General features: G+C 36.6%; 1 protein-coding gene across 14 annotated transcripts in view; it reads left to right on the top strand.

Moving 5' to 3' along the window:
• SOX6 (SRY-box transcription factor 6) overlaps positions 1 to 12,541 on the top strand; it is a 633,323-nt gene that overhangs the window by 304,296 nt on the left and 316,486 nt on the right. For all 14 annotated transcript variants that reach the window (XM_031942052.1, XM_031942057.1, XM_023506259.2 and 11 more), the window contains one exon: positions 2,910 to 3,117. In XM_031942052.1, the coding sequence (XP_031797912.1) occupies positions 2,910 to 3,117 (208 nt within the window). The remainder of the gene's footprint in view (positions 1 to 2,909; positions 3,118 to 12,541) is intronic.

The following is a 12,541-nucleotide window of genomic DNA, read 5'->3' on the forward strand; positions in this document are numbered from 1 at the left end:
GGGAATAACTGGAGAACTTGTCTTTGGGGCCCTTCAGCAAGTGTCATCCTCAAGTGGGATTGAACCCTTTAATCCCTTATATTTAGTCCAATGTCATTTGATTTACTATCATAACATGAGAATGCCTTGCCATTAAAAATAGTATGGATGGACATTAACTGATATTGGTCCTGGAGAATGGATTATGAAACTTGTCATGTTCATCTCAGCAGAGAGGTTAGGGAAAGAAGAGGGAAGGGAAGGGGAGGATCATTGGGGAAGGAGCTTTCAGATCCTTTCAAATACAATCACAGAAGCAGCTATGTTTGTTTATCTGCTTTTTATGTTTAAAGAAAGCCCCATTTTAGGCTAGGAATAGTGTTGTCCAGAAATAATGATGATGAAGAGGAGGATAATGATAGCTAGCATTTGCAAAGAGTTTTACAAATAGATGTAAAGACAAAAGCCATCAATACATTTTGAATTAAAATCGGGATAGGGACTAGAAATATAACTGCATTTGTATAAGGAACTTTCAAATGAGGAAGCTCCTACCAGTGCAGATTGATACTTTCTTTGCAGCTTTGTCTTAAAACAGTTATTTTTTAAAAGCTGTATTTGTTCAAATGATGATGACTAACTTTACTTCAGAAATCTATTATAAGTGAAAATATCTTCGGAATATCTACCATTGAGTGCTTGTGCCTTAGACCCAAAGGAAAAGAAGAATTCTTTGCTATAATTTCTGAATTCTTTCTTTCATTTAAGTATCATTCTGAGCAAAAGGAGAATTAGTATCCCTACATACTAGCTATAATTTTTTCTCTCTCCTCTTTTTGTCTTTCTCTGTGTCTCTGTCTCTATATGTATATATACATTTACAGTATGTGTAATATGTTATATAATAGATCTCTATTTGTCTGTTTTCTGTCTATCTATCTGTCAATCATCATTCACTTATTCATCCCTCCATTTAGAGACAAGAACAGATCCAAGATTTCCTCAGTGTTCAGAGCTCCTTATGAAGAGCTTTCTCCTCCAATGAAGATCAGCTACTTCTCTGCTTCTATTCTTATAGAGATGTTTGAGCCCACTGAGAGATTAAGTGACTTGCTTGGTCCCATAGCCGATGCATGCATGCATACATACACATAATCTCAGGGGAACCGTCTTCCTGATCTGACTGATTTTTAGGAATAATAACTCACATTTATGTAATTTTTTAGGGCCACGCATTTCCTCACCATAGCCTGATGAGATACAAATACAAGAATTATTATCTCTATTTTACTTATGGAAACTGAGGGCTAACTTAAATGACTGTCCAAAGTCACACATTTTGTAACTGGTTAAACTAGAACTCACTCAGACCCAAGTTCTTTAGTTTCAAATATAGCGTCCTTTCTTCTGTATTCTAGTCAATTTTGATAGAAGGGGCATCTGGCCACCTGAGAATAATAGAGGTAGCTGAGTCATTGGGCAGTGTAGGGGATGCTGAGTGTGTTTCTCCTTCCTCATTAAATCATACTTTCTTTGGAGGTTCTCTGTTAGAGAAGGTGTTAAGCCTTCTCATGGTGTATGCAACAAAGTAGCAGGACCTGTGCCTAAATAGAAATAATTTTTCTCTTCTCTTCCTTCTTCCTTTTTAGCCTTTCATCCTCCCATTCATTCCTGTGGCTCCTTCTTCACTGCTCTCCTCCTCTCAGCTTTACTATGTTCAAGTGAGATAGACATTGAGCTAATCATTAGAAAACAGCTTTTTATGCTGCATTAGATTTTCTGGGAACTTTTCACACTATAGAGATCTATGTGACTTTGGGCAAGTAAATTGACCCCTCAGCCTGAGTTTTCTCTTTTGTAAAGTGTGAGGCTGGGGGTGGGGACCACTGCCTACTCCCTAAGTTCTCCTCAGGGGTTTGTAGCCTTTAGAGTGTCAAAGAGCACACACAGAGACACTAATGATAAGAATCCGGCAGAAGAGAATGACTATTGCTAAATTGTAATTGCTTCTAACTACCAGTCCTGATTTGGAAAAATAAAGAAACAAACATCTCCTTCCTGTCAGTATGAGCTGTTTGTCAATTTTTTTATAAGCTTTGTACCTGCAGTGTGCAGTGGATAGACCCACCCTCCTACCTGTTTAGTAACTCATTTGTACTTCTGTCCTATGAAGTAATTCCTGTGTCAATATTTCTATGATAAATTTGCCCTTTGGTAAAAGATACACACATCTGTGATCATGGATTTAAAAATCAAGAGACTTTAAATTCTTGTGTATCCATACGCTAAAACATGGTTTGGGTTTTTGGGGGGAGTGGGAGTGGAGGTGGGGACAGTCTTGATGTAGTTTTTATTATTTAGGGAAGACTCATGACAGGAAAATCATTCTAATAGATTTTAAAGTTTCTCGTGCATGCACCCCCCCATCCCAAGAAATGTTCACAGACTCTTAAATATGATAAGCTCTTATTAAATGTCTTTATTGGTATTAAACTAGAAGATAAAAGTTTTGTGATCCACACATGTCTGAAAACATGGGAAGACCTTAGCCAGTAGGAATAGTTTAAAAAAATCTGACCTTCCCAACCCCAATAATTATTCACTGGATCTGAAACATTCTGTACAGAAGAGTATAAAATGAGTAGGAAGTTGCAGTGCCTGTTTCAAAACTAGGTTTACGCAACATTGAGCCTGATTTACAATTTTGAAAATACACCCAGGTTATGTCTGTAAGTGGCAGGTAAATTTCTTTGACAGTTGCTTCTTTATTATTTTATTCTTTATTTAGAAAAAAAAAAGGACACATTCCTTAGCCTACTCAGTATTTGTAATGTTAGCAGTTACATGTGTTCATGACCATGGCTTGGAATTTATCCTAAAACAAGTGGGATCGCCTAGCATCCTAATTTTTTTTAATTGTTTTCTTTCAGGAATCAGAGAATACTAAGTTATGTTCCCTCTATTCCTTCCGAAATACCTCTACCTCACCACATAAGCCTGATGACGGGGGTCGGGACCGAGAGATAATGACCAGTGTCACTTTCGGAACGCCAGAGCGCCGCAAAGGGAGCTTGGCAGATGTAGTAGACACATTGAAACAAAAGAAGTTGGAAGAGATGACCCGGACTGAGCAGGAGGGTATGTATGGAATAAGACTGGGACAGCTTTTTTTTTTTTTTTTTTTTTTTTTCCTCTTCTTCTTCTGAAGATTCCAGACCTTAAAAAAAAATGTGTGGGATTTCAAGAGGCAGAGAAGTGCATAATTGGCAATAGCTGGAGAAAAAAAAAAGTTATTCAGAGGTTACCATGGTGATGGCAGATTGTGATCCATTAGGAGTGTTAAGCAGATAGCTCTGTTTTTCAAAAACTTTCTGCTTTTTTACATTACACTTATGATAACAAAGTGAGAGTTTAAAGCCTCGCCCTTTAAAAAAGTTACTTTGGAAAATTTTCCAGCTAATTTTTTTTTCTTTTTCTTTTTTTAATTTAATTTTTTTTGTTTTTCAACAATTAGTTTTATTTGGGGGGACCAGATAAAAAATTAAATAAAACCTCTACAAATTGATTTGGGAACACCTCAGGAATTCCTTATTTTAGTTACCTCCAACTTTGATAATGTTTAAGTCCTGGTATAACTTAGAAAAGCTCCCCCTTCACTTAAGGGTCTATTCAATTCTAACTTAATTATTAGAGGTTCAAATGAGACTAATCAGCCTTTGCAAACCATAGAATTTTGGAATCAGATGGGAGTAATTAAAAAAAAATTACCCACCCAGAAAACACATATAAGTATGTTTCTTATGTGTAATATCCCAACATACTAGTAGCATGACATGGTAAATCAAGCAATGATTGACTTTGGAGTTAGAAGATGGAGGTTCACATCCCGATTCTACTCACTGTTTCCTCTATGATGTTTGTAAAAGTCACATGAGCTCTCTAAATCTTAGTTTATTTGTAAAAATGATGGGATGGGTTGGATCATCAGATCACTAAAGTCTTTTCCAGCTCCAAATCCAATGAAATCCAGGAGCACAAAAACTTCTTAAAGGCAGATGTGTTCTTCATTTTATCTATTTTCAGTACCTAGCACAATGCCTTGCACAAAATACATATTTTTTTAAAAGGTTCACTTGATTGGATATGATATATTTTACCCATAGTTTTGGATGATAGGACACAATTTTAATTCTGTAATGTCTGCTTTCAAGTACTGAAAGAATCCAGGCTTAAAAGTAGAGGGTAATAAACATCTTTGGACTTATTGCAGTTCAGTACAGAAAAACCTCATTTATCCCTAATTGCCTCAGTGAAGAAGTTCTATGTTGAGAATTTTGCAGAATGCTACTCCTTTCAGTGCCCAACTTTGAAGCAAATTTTAACAATTTTTTTGGGGTGAAAACCTTTTTAAAATGTGTCACATACTCCCCTACTTTAATAAGAAGTTAATATTGAACCTAAATCTAAATTTTTCTTGGCAACTCAGGATCATTTTTATAAGTATCAGTTGTTAGACTGGCCTAGAGTTCAGTGATACCACAGTAAGTGATACCACTAAATGGTCCCAAACTACTGTGCTGATATTTTCGATTTCCTCTTCTTATTAGATCCTCAGCTTTAACTTCTTGTAATTGTCAGTGTATTTACCTTGACCAGCACCTCTCCCTTGCTTCTAATTTGCTTGTTTCTTTTTAACTATGGACTGGAAAGTTAGGTAATTGAACTCATTAGAATTGTGTATAAAATAAATACAAAGAATCTCTGAGAGACTAAAGCTGAGGTATGAAAAGAAGATGGATCTCTGAGCTCAAAAATAAAAGTCTTAAGATTCAGGCATTAAAGCTGCTTGTCATTCTTCCTGATTCTTGGCTGAGTTGAAGGGTGCTGTGGTTCCCAGAACAATGATCTCTGTATAAGTGATGTATTAATATTTTTACATCCATCCATTCTTTCTTCTTTCTTCTCTCTGTGTATCTCTGTCTCTCTTTTTCTCTTTCTCCCTCCTTTCCTTTCCTTTTTTCCTTTCCTTTCCCTTTCCCTTTTCCTTTCCCTTCTCTTTTCCTTTCTTTTTCTCTTTCCCTTTCCCTTTCCCTCCCCTTTTCCTTCCTTCTTCAGTTGCCATTGAAAGAATATTTTAATTCTCTAGAACTTCAGTTAATAAATAAACAGTTTTACATTAGAATTTCCTACCATTAGGGAGGGACTTCTTAGTATTTTTCCTGGTATGAAAAATTGTGACTTCTCCATCCTTCCTCTTGCTAAGATTGATTTGGTGTGCAAGGCATTTGCATGAGTAAGAACACCTTATTCTTGGATGAATTTAAGAGATTATTAAAAAAAAAAAACAATTTATATAACTGTATTTTCATAGCACAGATTTTGGACCTCAAAAATTAATAAAATATCTGGATGAAAAGAAGGGGAGCTAGGTGGAACAGTAGATAGAATACCAGGCCTGGAGTCAGGGAGATCTGAGTTCAAATTCAGTCTCAGAAATTTACTAGCTGTGACACATCACTCAACTCTGCTTGCCTTAGTTTCCTCATCTGTAAAATGAGCTGAAGATGGAAATGGCCAACTACTCCAGTATCTCTTCCAAAAAAACCCTCCAAATGGAGTCATTAAAAAGTCAGACATGATAAAAAAAAAAAAGACTGAACAAAAACAAGAACAAGCACAAAAGTAAAGAAGTACATATTAGCCTCTACTCATAGGACTAGTGCCAATCTTATGATATTTACCACATCCTCTCTTGGATTATAGTTAATTTTATATTTGTTTTCTCTCCCCTACAGAACTTTTAAGTGTCTTGAAGGCAGGAATTGAGCTTTGTAGGTTTCTGTCTGCTCCTATAAGCCTTGCACATGATAGACAATTGATATAAATATTTGTTAAATTAATGAATAGAGTATCACAAAATAGGCCTACCCCACTTCAGCAAAATGTTGATCCTCACCAAACGTCTTGCTTTTTTTTTTTTTTTTTTTTTTTACAATTTGCTTTTGCCCTTTTGTTTGCATTTTATTTTGTATTTATTGAAAGTGAATCTCTCTCAAAAAAAAAAAAAAGAAAAAGAAACTAGAAGTGGAATGTTTCCTTATGTTTGCTAATACTAACACCATTTTCATGTATCAAAGTGGTAGCTGGAGGCGCCTTAGTGATCACTGAGCCTCAATGCCTCAATCCTTTGTCTTCTGGATGAACAAAGGAGTTTGTAGCCTGGAGAAGGGATTCTTTAGTGGAAATGTCTTTAAGACTCTTGATTTTAGTACATAGTTGATGATAACATTCTCTCTTTCAATAGGGAGCAGGATAGGTTTTGGGATTAGAAAGCCTCACTTTCTATCTTGGTTTTGGTGACTTTGGTGAGCTATTTTCCTGTTCTGACTCTCTGGATAGTTGGCTTGGTTTTGGTTGAGTCATTTTCCTTATGTCAGATTCTGGGTGACCCCATTTGGAGGTTTTCTTGGCAAAGATATTGGAGTAGTGTGCCATTTTCTTCTCCAGTTTGTTTTACCTAGGAGGAAACTGAGGCAAACAGGGTTAAGTGATGTGCCCAAGGTCACACAACTAGTGTCTAATGCCAGATTTGAACAGATTCTTCTGTACTGTTGGCTGCTGCTGTACCAACTCCACCACCCAGGTATCCTATGTGGGATTGGATCTGTCTTTAAAAATTCTTTCCTATTCTAAATCCTTTGAATTTTTCAGAGTGAAAAAAATTTAGTTTTGGTAAATTAATTCACCATTGAGTGATTAACTAATTATCTCTCTTAGAAACGGCCTCAGATCAGAATCTTTTCATGGTAGTAGGTAGATGAGTTATTCTGGATCCAATAAACATCTATTAATTACCTTCTCTGTGCTAGAAACAAGAGCCACAGACACAAAAAAATAAACATTCTGTCCCTTCAAGAAGCTTATATTCCATAGGAGGTGGGTGGTGGGAATGGGATTCAAATCCAAAGCTATATACAATAAAGAAAAACAAAAAACAAAAACTCAGCACAGTTATTTGAAAGAGAGATCAGGTGTGTGTGTGTGTGTGTGTGTGTGTGTGTGTGTGTGTGTATGTGTGTGTGTGTGTGTGTGTGTGTGAAGGGCACTTGGTGTAGATGGGACTGGGCTTTGAAGGAAACTAGGAATGCTAAGATGTTAGGAAAGAGTGCACTTCAGATTTGGGAGAGACCATCCATGTAAAAGCATGTAGGTGGGAGATGTGAATTAATAAATTTCAAGACAGTGTGTTCTGGTGGTTAGAGTGGTAGACCTGGGCTCCATTCCTGCCTGACATACATAATAGCTGTGTGACCCTGGGTAAGTCACTAAGTTAGGATTAATAATACTTGTACTACCTACCTTACGTACTTGTTCCCCCTGGAGGTATTTTTCTTGGAAGGCAGTACCCTTGGCAGCAGCTTTGTGCCTTGAGTTGCCCAGTAGTGAATTTCAGTGTAAGCCTGATCTTGTCTTGAATAGGAACTTAATGCAGACAATTTAAATTCATCGGTGAAAAGAAAGGGAAAAAAAAATCTAACTTTTAAGGCAGCTGTTAGTCTAGTAAAGTTGGTTGGGGTGGGCAGCAAGGCTCTGATTGAGAGCTCCAGGTTAAAATCCTTCTAGTCTCAAACCCTTCAGCTGTGATTAAGTGATGAATTTTCCTTTTCCTTGTATTGCCTGCTCTTGTTCCCAGTGTAACTGGGCCCTATCATAAGCAGCACTTGTCAGAAAATGAGTACTTTTAAAAAGACTTTTTTATGTCTAAATACATATATTTAATCAGAGGGTCCTTTGGCTTCTGAAAATAAGTTGTCTAATGAGAATTTCATCTGAGCAGCTGCGACTGAGGAGGTCAACAGGCATTGCCTAGGAGAATATGGCCCAGCTGGTTAAATCTGGTTGATGGTCAAGTGCTTCTTGTAATCCAGGACCGTCTGTTTGTAAAGAGAAGAGCGAGTGCTGCAGCATAATGTACAGCTGTTTTAATCTCTCTTTAATAATAGTGTTCCCAGCCAATATCATGTCTTGTGTATTATATCACAAAAAAAAAAAAAAAATCAAACCCATTCTGGTCAGGGTGAATTCTTCTCTGGGTCAGTTTCTGGAGTTTGGGATAAAGGGCACAAAATACGTTATCTCCTCAGCTCATTAGCAATAGGCATATTTTTGTTGTTCATTATTTTTTGCCTCTTCAATGAAACTACCTTTCAATAAACTGACTTTCCTTCAATCATCACTAAAATGTGGCAAGGGCTGGGGGATGGAGTTAGGGAGGAGCAGGCATCCCATCAGTACTAACATTAAATCTCACAGAGAATGTTCAAGTAGGAGATTTTGGTCCAGCTCGATAGTGAGGTCTGAGATGAGAGCATTTGTCCAGTAGAGCTTTGGGCTCAGGGTTGCTGGGATAATGAAACTGTTTGGATTCATTTCAATATTCTTGTTGAGAAGGAACAAGAACACTTGGGCTTTGAATTCCTACTGGGGTATTCTTTCCAGTGCCTTATGCAGCTGTTTCTCAGCACAGGAATGAGCATGTGTGATGTGTATATCTGATGGATTGTTATCAGAACTCTCATCTTTAGGCAATTTGGTTATATCTATACATGTGCACACGCTGTGGTATATTTAGTAAGGACGTAGATTGGCGTGTATTACTCATCTGATAACCTTCAACATACTGGAAAACTGTGTTATGTAATTGAAAATATGAACCACCGAAAGGAGTTTTGAAAGGTTTTTATGAGAGAAAATCATTTTGGAGACTCACGAAGTCCTTAGTCCAAATTTGGCATAGAATCGGGTCCTAGTTCCTGAGTACTCACCCCATGTTTGGAAAGTTAGCCTTGTCTTTCAGTAGAATAAGATTTTTTTCATTCTCCAATTGCACTCCTGATTCCTACATAGGAATGCATGTTCTCTGGACATTTGTGTGGTAACTGTGAAAGATGTGGAATGTGATTGTGTGAATGACAGAGCTTGGTAGATTCATATAAGAGTCTTTAGATAACATGCAATAAAGAGCCATGCTCCCCTGATAAAAAGGAGATTCATATTAAAAAAAAAAAAAAAAAAAAAAAAACAAAAACAAAAAAAAAAAAAAAAAACAACTCATGAAAGAATTTAGCATTCAGGCAAGGGTATTTTTAAGGGGACTTTTTAAGGCTGTTGCTTTTCCCTATTGTTTTGACTGTATTGATGAAGCATCCGGTGCTCTCTGCCTGAAATCCCCTTCCTTCTATTTCTCATTCATGATTTTGAATGGAAGGCCACATTAGGTCATGGGAGAAATTGGAAGGGTTTAAAAATTTTGCATAAGAAAATAAGAAATACATTGAGTATTCATTGTAAAATGTCTAGAATTCGTATCTCAAATTTATTGGGCATTTCAAATTCTTGAACCTCTCCTTTCAATCCAGAATGAAATAATGCAGGTCTTCAAAGTAAGGGAGACAGCTTTGTCTAATTGTCATCATCATCATCATCATCATTATTATTTTTGTATAGTCTGGAATCTTTTCTCCTTACTCCCCTGTTTGGCAGAGTTTCTTTTATGTTTGCAACAAACCCCTATCTGGAATCCAAGTTAACGGAATTTACAAAGAAACAGGTTTTCCTGTAGTTCTATATAGTGATGATTGGTATTTGTCAGAATGGCCCAGTAGCTTTGCGTGCCCTATCTTCTGAGTTGTTTACTTTCAATTTTGGGATGCAGTGTATACTATTGCTATTGTTTTCTTTATAAGTTGATAAACCAGTTAGAAGATCTTTGGTGAATGACTTTTAGTCGGTAGAAAAGTTTGCTCTCTTAACATTCAGGAGAAATAAGAATTGTCTTGTGCTGGCATATTTTTGCATCTCCATCCATTTATAGCTTTGGAAATGCTCTTTTGGTTGGAGTAACTCTCCTGAGTATTTTCAGCATCCTTCTGTATGGCTTAGAATTGAAAAGTTGCCTTGTGTTGTCATGGTGCTGTGGAAATAGTTCTGACCCAGGAGTCTGAGAGGATGGGTCCAAATTTTACAATTTACCCATCTTTGTGACCTTGGGAAGTTACAATCTTTCTGGGGTTGTTTTCTTATCTGTAAAATCAAGGTATTGGACTAGATGATGTCTAAGGCCTCTTTTAGCTTGAAATATTTAATCTCAGATTTTAATCTATTCATTCATTCACTTATTTTTTAAATTAGTATCTCCAAATTTGACTTCTTGACTTCTTCTTGACTTCTTCTTTGGGGACATTGAGAAAATATTTAGAAGATTCTTTTCTGCTATTTTTCTCAGTTGTTAGCTTTTTAAACTGTGGTTCATGACAGTATCTGGAGTCTTGTAACTGAAGGTGGGGGGGGTCACAAATGATAATTTATTATTATTAAATACCTGATTTGTATTATTTTATATATCTATATACCCAGGATCATATAAAAATTTATTGGGAGAAAAGAGATCATGAGGGGAAAAATTTTAAGAAGCCCTGGTCTATTGAACAAGGAGAAGGACTAAGGTCCAGACATTGGAGACTGCTTTCTGGCAGATAGAAATTCTCAGAGCTTATTTGTAGTTTTCAAATGAATTCTCTTTGTTTTGCATTTCCCTAAGAGCAAGGTTAGATTTCTAGCTCTGCTGTTTATTTTCCACGGGACCATGGACATCACTGTTAAGAGCCTTAATTTTCCAGTCTGCAAAATGAGTGAGCTGAAATAGATGACTCCGGAGCTCTGTTCTTTTCAGCCTTGTATCTATGATTCTATGATCATTGATTTTCTGAATCAGCCACTTTCATAAGTTGGACCATGTGACAAGAGGACTGAAGAAATGGTTCTCTCCTGCTGTTTGCTTTTCCCTTCTACATGGTTTAGGTGAAAATAAGGTGGGGATGGAGATGGGTAAGAGGGAAAGCAACAAAAAGAAGAAAACTTTCCTGCTGTTTTATATTTAAAGTAAGCTGGTTAAAAGTTCCCAGTCTTGTGATGGAGGGGTGTGTGTGTATATGTGTGTGTGTGTGTGTGTGTGTGTGTGTGTGTGTGAGAAAGCTTTAGCTGACTACATCTTTTGGTTTCTACCTTCCTCTAAATTTCCAGCCCAGTTTCTTTTTTATCATGAGGCCTTTCAGGAGGCCCTCACAAAAGCCCTTTGATGGACCCTTCAGTACAATTTTCCCTTTTCCTTTTGTTGTCTCTTAATAGAGCATCTTCAACCCTTATCCCAACTCTTAGTACTCTTGGATTTTCATTCTTCTTTCTCCTGGACCATGATTACTAGGTTCGTTAGAGAACACAATTTCTTTTCCTTTTGATCTCTAATGTCCTCCCTCTACTGTGTTATGGGGTCCAATCCAAGGGATGGTTTTTGAATTAAAGGGATGCTTGATCTCTAACACTTAGCTCCTTAAATAGCTTTTAACAATTTCTTCTGTAAGCACTTATTTCCAGACCCAACATGCTACAATATCACACACAGTAGGTGTGTTAAATTAATTTGTGTGAGATTAAGTGATTTTATGTGACCCAATATTAATAGCTATAAATAATGTTCTGGCAAATCACATGTGATCTTGAATGAATCTTTTTCACTTTCTCTGGCCTCAGTTTACTTTTCTGAAATTGAGTTAGATTAAGTGCTATCTTTGAACTGTTTGTTCAAATATATAATTTTCTATGTTAATAGCTCAGTGATAGCCAGAGGCCTTCACTCCATCTACATCACAATCTTCAATCAACAACCATTTATGAAGTATCTTGTAAGACAATGGAAAGAATATGGGGTTTGGATCTTAAACGTATAGGTTTTCTTCCCCATTCAGCTCCTTTCTCCATAGGACAATATAGTCAATCATATTACTCTTTCTGAGCTTCAGATTCCTGATCTACAAAGTGAGAGGGTTGGATTAGAGGGTCTTGCTGGCACCTTCATATTCTATACCAATCTTCCTCTATTCTAGATGCTGGAGATTCAAAGACATATCCCAGGTCACTTTTTTTAAAGGAGTTTGTGAAATTTTACTAATACACAGAGGTTTAGATCAGCTTAATTAATTTACTTCTACTAGAAACTATATTTAGTGCCTGAAAGAATTAAGACCACTTCTTATCTTGATTTTAGCTCCTTGTTAGGTTAGGTAGTCTTGGCCAAAACATTCCATGTCCCTTCATTTTCTATCTCTATAGTCTTCCAAATTCCTTTTAATTCTAATGTTCTTTGATTCCTAGTTTAGAGAATTTGTATTTAAGCTGGAAAGTCAATAGTCTTCCCTCTCTAACTGTGCTTAGATTTAAAGAGCTGTAGGTGATTAAAGGCACCTCCATGTTTCCTTTTCTTTCCTTAAGATTGTTCTTGATCTTTCTTAGCCTCTTCTTTGTGATGTCAAGATTTTTTCTGAGGACACAGAGTTGAAGACTGTCTTCACAATTTTATACCTCAAAAAGTACACAGTCAAATGCTGTGTTTATTGATCTTGCCACTTAAAATTGGCCAATTCTGGATCATAATACCAATAGGCTGTCAAGTGCCTTATCCTGGCAAGGGGAACAAACACTAAATTCCAAAAAAGAACACATTGAA

This window comes from Sarcophilus harrisii, chromosome 6 (genome assembly GCF_902635505.1).
Source record: "Sarcophilus harrisii chromosome 6, mSarHar1.11, whole genome shotgun sequence".
Taxonomy (NCBI): domain Eukaryota; kingdom Metazoa; phylum Chordata; class Mammalia; order Dasyuromorphia; family Dasyuridae; genus Sarcophilus; species Sarcophilus harrisii.